General features: G+C 37.4%; 1 protein-coding gene across 1 annotated transcript; it reads left to right on the forward strand.

Annotated features, from left to right (window-relative positions):
* Positions 1–3073: 3073 nt before the first annotated feature.
* On the forward strand, positions 3074–4021 carry LOC142258044 (olfactory receptor 12D3-like). Its single transcript, XM_075330473.1, has one exon. It carries the CDS (start codon positions 3074–3076, stop codon positions 4019–4021), a length of 948 nt encoding a protein of 315 aa, XP_075186588.1.
* Positions 4022–5047: the final 1026 nt, after the last annotated feature.

The raw sequence follows: 5047 nt of genomic DNA on the forward strand, positions 1-5047 counted from the left end.
CAAACCAGTGAGTAAAGCACAAGTTAAACCTCAGCCTGTGTTGTCTGAATTCTTCCTGCACTTCTGCATCAATTTACTACTATTACCATCATCCTCCACTGGGGCCAAGCTCTACTTGCGGAGGGCCATTACATCTAAGCTGCCTCATACCACCAGCCACAGCAGTGAGAGACTTTGCAGCGGCGGCTTTCCCCATATAGCCGCATACCGCAAGTGGCGTCATGAAAAACATTTTATTTTTATTTTTATCTTGTATAAATTCCCTTTTAAGAGACCCCCAGGATCACAGAACTGGGCAACGGCCACACAGTGAAATATCCCAGTAATATACAGCCCGAGACCGAGTACCCCAAAGCCCTGGGGTGTATCGTTTGCGTCAACCAAAAACTGTAATTTTAGCATTGGGAAATATTTTCCTTTACACCGTTTATCGATCAGGTTAATTGATTTTATATTTTGATAGATCGGGCATTTCTGACCCAGCAATACCCAATAAGTGTATATTTTTTATTTTTGTAACCCTTTAATTTTCATTGAGGCAAATAAGTTGATTTGAGCTTTTAGGTTTTTTTATTTAGTTTTTTTTACATGTTTTATTTATTTTACTAGTCCCCCTAGGAGACTATATGGATCAGCAGTCTGATCGCTTGTTCAGTTCTGCTAATCATAGCTGCAGAGATCAGATCAGCAGAAATGCTCGTCTTCTGTTACCACCAGCGCTCTGCCAACTGAAACAGGAAGTGGGTCATGATAGTGACAGGAGTCAACACATGACCCTGTGCTACCATGGCAACCATCGGCTTCCTGTTATCACGCCACAGGCCTCCGATGGCGGCAGGTAAGTGCGTGTTACCCACTGCGGCCATTTACATTGTGCTGTCACATTTTGACAATGCTTTCGAAGGGGTTAACAGGCACTGGTGGATCGTGGATCCACTTATGCCTGATAGCCTCACATCTCTGCTGTTCAAATCACCAGATATGTGCAGGACTCACCGCCGGCTCACTGCAGCAGCTTGCAGTAATTATACTGACATGAGCCATGACATACCCAGTAGGTCCAATGTCGGTAAAAGGTTAATAATGTCGCCCATCCTGGTATAATGTCCCCAGTCCTGGATAATATCCCGAATCATGATGTAATGTCCCCCCTTCTGGGCCCATCCTGTAATAATGTTCCCTGTTCTTCCCTAATACATTTAAAAAAACAAGTGATTCTTCTCACCTCCCCCTCCTCTCACGATATGTGGCACAGAGGCCCGCAGTTGATTTTGGCATACCAGCTATGGGTGATGCATGACGTTACTGATAGGCTCTGCCTGTGACTGGCACGCCATGCTGCTGGCCTCTGCTTGGCCATTGGATTGTATACCAATACTGGGACCTAGTGGGTCTCTGTGCTGAAATACCTTTCAGCTAAATGTGCATCCTTGGATTCGCATCCAGCTGAAAACAGGAACTGGTGTTGGTAGATCCCCCTAGCGCATGAGCTTGGTAGCACACTCTGCGACCATGATGGTTATGGCCCTAAGCACCATTGAAGCTGTCCAGCAATACTGTAACACACTGTTACTTACTTATCATGACTAGTATCAGCGCAGTGCTTCCAATCTGGACAGTAGTGGTGGTCAGTCTCCTAGGCTATGAGCTGTAAGCAAAAAAAAGTTTAAATATCTCAAGACTCGATAATTTTTTTTTAGTCCCCTCATTGGGACTTGAACCTTTGATGTTTTGATTACTTGTATATTTGATTGATTATATACAGCGGTACCAATACCCACAATGTGACTACAGAGGGTTACCAAAATGTCAGCCATATCGGGCCTTCAACAGAAATTGACAACACTTCTTGAAATCAATACATTTTATTTCAACTTGACAACACAAAAATTAATTCTCCAAATGCTGAAACAAATTACATACTCTGTAGAATGCATCCACTGGGGCACTTAATGATAATAATTATATGAAAAAAAGCAAACAAGCACAATATATGATGCAGATATAAAGGCTCAAAGTCCATTCTCATTGAGTCAGTCCTTGCGGAGAATAAGAAGAGCCTAAGGATGGAGAATTAAACCCTGAGGAATTGACTAAATTACAGTGAATAACTAAAAAACATGAATGGAAAGGTAATGTAACATGAATATTTTGCCAGAAAGTGGTTAATTCTTATTTTTTTTTTACCTTCTAGTTCTCTTAAAATTATCTAGTATCACCAATGACAGGATGCAGAAGTAAGGAATAGATGATTAAAAAAAAAAAAAAGATGTTGAGCGTTAAAGATGGTGGATACTTTATCACTTTAAGCAAAAGGTTCATCCATGCACTATACAGCTAATTTCAAACTTTGGAAATGTCACATGATATAAATTAAGGATTCATCATCTTTGACTTTGAACACATGGACTGATGTCTTTATGGAATTATATTAAATTGAATATTGAATCAATAATGTTCAAAGGATTTGCACCCAACGTCTTTTTTGCTGCCCTTGCTACTGTAAATGATAGATAACATTATTGTATTTATTTTTTAATTTTACAGCTTGCATCATCAAGAACTAAATGCTTTAATTAATCATGCGGAAAACACAACAAAGACTGGAGCAAAGAAAACCTGGAGAAGTTACATATAAAAAACAATCGTTTTATATATTTTTAAAATGCTAGTAAAAAAATATAGCTTCAAGACGATTTGTCCAACTTCCATCATTCCTAAAGTCGTAAATATCTGAGCTTGAGTGGTAACTTGATAATTTGGTCAAAATTTAACCCAAAAAATTGTACAAACTTTTCATAGATATGCTATGTATGTCTCTATTATTCGTTTTTAAAATGCCTCAATGGCATTTTAAAAATTGTAATTTTTATTTTCTTAGATCAAGAAGCTGAAGCTTAAGTAATACATTAAAATAAATATGTAAGAATAAAAAGGTCTTGAAATATTGTGGAAAGAAAATGGTCTTCCAACAATAACATCAATTGGAAAATTAATAAAAGTTTGTAAAAGTTCTAAGGAAAGTTTTCTGTCGTTGATGACTTCACAACATTTTTTCCAGTAATATTATGGAATGAATTCTAGAATATATGCAATGACTTTAGATAATTGCACCTCAGTAACTGACTTTGTTTTGGCTGGTTTTGAAGTTCAAGGTGATCTTCAGGCGATTCTCTACTTGATCTTCCTGGTAATGTACATGATAGCTTTGGCCGCAAATCTGTCCATTATAATTATTCCGGTGTTCAACCCCACTCTCCATACACCCATGTATTTCTTTTTATACAACTTGGCTTTCCTTGACATCTTTTACACATCAGTGGTTGTCCCGAAGATGCTCACAAACTTTGTATCTCAGAAGAAGATGATCTCGTTTTGTGGTTGCATGCTACAAGTCCATTTCTTCCATTTTTTGGGTAGTACAGAAGCTGTACTCTTCTCAGCCATGTCTTACGACAGATATGTGGCAATTGCCAATCCTTTGAGATACTCAACTATCATGAGTTACAATCTCTGTTTTGCTTTAGCCTCTTGTTCTTGGGTTATTGGATTTCTGCATGCTTCGATACATAGTGTAATGACTGCAAGGCTTCCATTTTGTGGATCAAAAATAGTAAAACATTTCTTCTGTGATGTTAAACCTTTGCTTAATTTGGCCTCTGCAGATGTTTCTCTTAATTTTAAACTTCTTGTTAGAGTCACTGGAACACTAACTATCACAACCTTAATGATCACTATCCTTTTTTATGTTCTTATTAGCAAATTCCTGATAAAAATAAAGACCTCACAAGGACGACAACGTGCCCTGTCTACATGTAGCGGTCATTTTACTGTAGTGACTCTCCAGTATGGAACAGCCATTTTTACCTACATGCGCCCTTCTTCAGAAGATTCTTTTGCTCAAGACAGATTTGCTGCAATTATGTTCTCTGTTATGACCCCAGCATTAAATCCAATTATATACACATTAAGAAACAAGGACATGATAAATGCTTTGAAGAAGTTGTTTAAAAAATCATAAACATGCCCACTAATATACTACTTATAGAAAGTCAATAATGTGTCACTTACATGTAAGGCTATGTGTCCACGGTAGAATGTACCTGCGGATTTTTCTGCCTGAAAATCCGCGACATTCGCGGCAAATCCGCACCCGCGGATTTGCCGCGGATTTACCGCGGATTTTGATGCAGATTTTTTTTTTTTTTTTCCCCATTCAAAACCAAAAATCTGCACCAAATCTGCACCAAACAATTGACATGCTGCAGATTTTTCCGGATCAAAATCCGCGGCAAATCCGCAGCGGAAAAATCCGCAGCATGGACACAGCATTTCCAAAATGCCATTGAAATGGCTTGGAAGTGCCGCTGCTGCAGATTTTCAGGAAATCCGCGGCAAATCCGCGGCAAAATCCGCGCAAAATCCGCGCAAAATCCGCGCAAAATCCGCAGCGTGGGCACATAGCCTAAAGGTTTTCATTGAAATAAAAGAATGAATGAGTGAATGAATAATTTATTAAAATTGTAAAAAAATATTTGACTTATGGTAATAAAAAAAGGTATTTGAACCACTTAAGGATCAAACCACTTTGTATCTTAATGATTAAACCTAATTTTCTAAATCTGATCAGCGTTATTTTATGATGTAATATATCTGGAACGCATCAATGAATCCCAGTGATTCTGAGACTGTTTTTACTTGACATGTACTTTATGGGCCTGATTACTTTATGGTACTGGTAAATTTTTGTCTATATTGTTTGTGTTTATTTACGAAAATATAAAAAATTTAGAAAAAAAAATTAGAAAAGTCACTATTTTCAAACTTTAAATGTTCATGCCTTTAAACCAGATTGTATATCACACCAAATAGTTAATATAACATTATCCAATTGTCTATTTTACATCAGCATCATTTTTGAAACATAATCATTTTGTATTAGGAAGTTAAAAGGGTTAAAATTTCATCAGCAATTTCTCATTTTTTTTAAAAAAAATACAAAACCTTTTTTTAGGGGCCACACTATATTTGAAGTGACTTTGAGGGG

This window comes from Anomaloglossus baeobatrachus, chromosome 12 (assembly GCF_048569485.1).
Source record: "Anomaloglossus baeobatrachus isolate aAnoBae1 chromosome 12, aAnoBae1.hap1, whole genome shotgun sequence".
NCBI classification, from domain to species: domain Eukaryota; kingdom Metazoa; phylum Chordata; class Amphibia; order Anura; family Aromobatidae; genus Anomaloglossus; species Anomaloglossus baeobatrachus.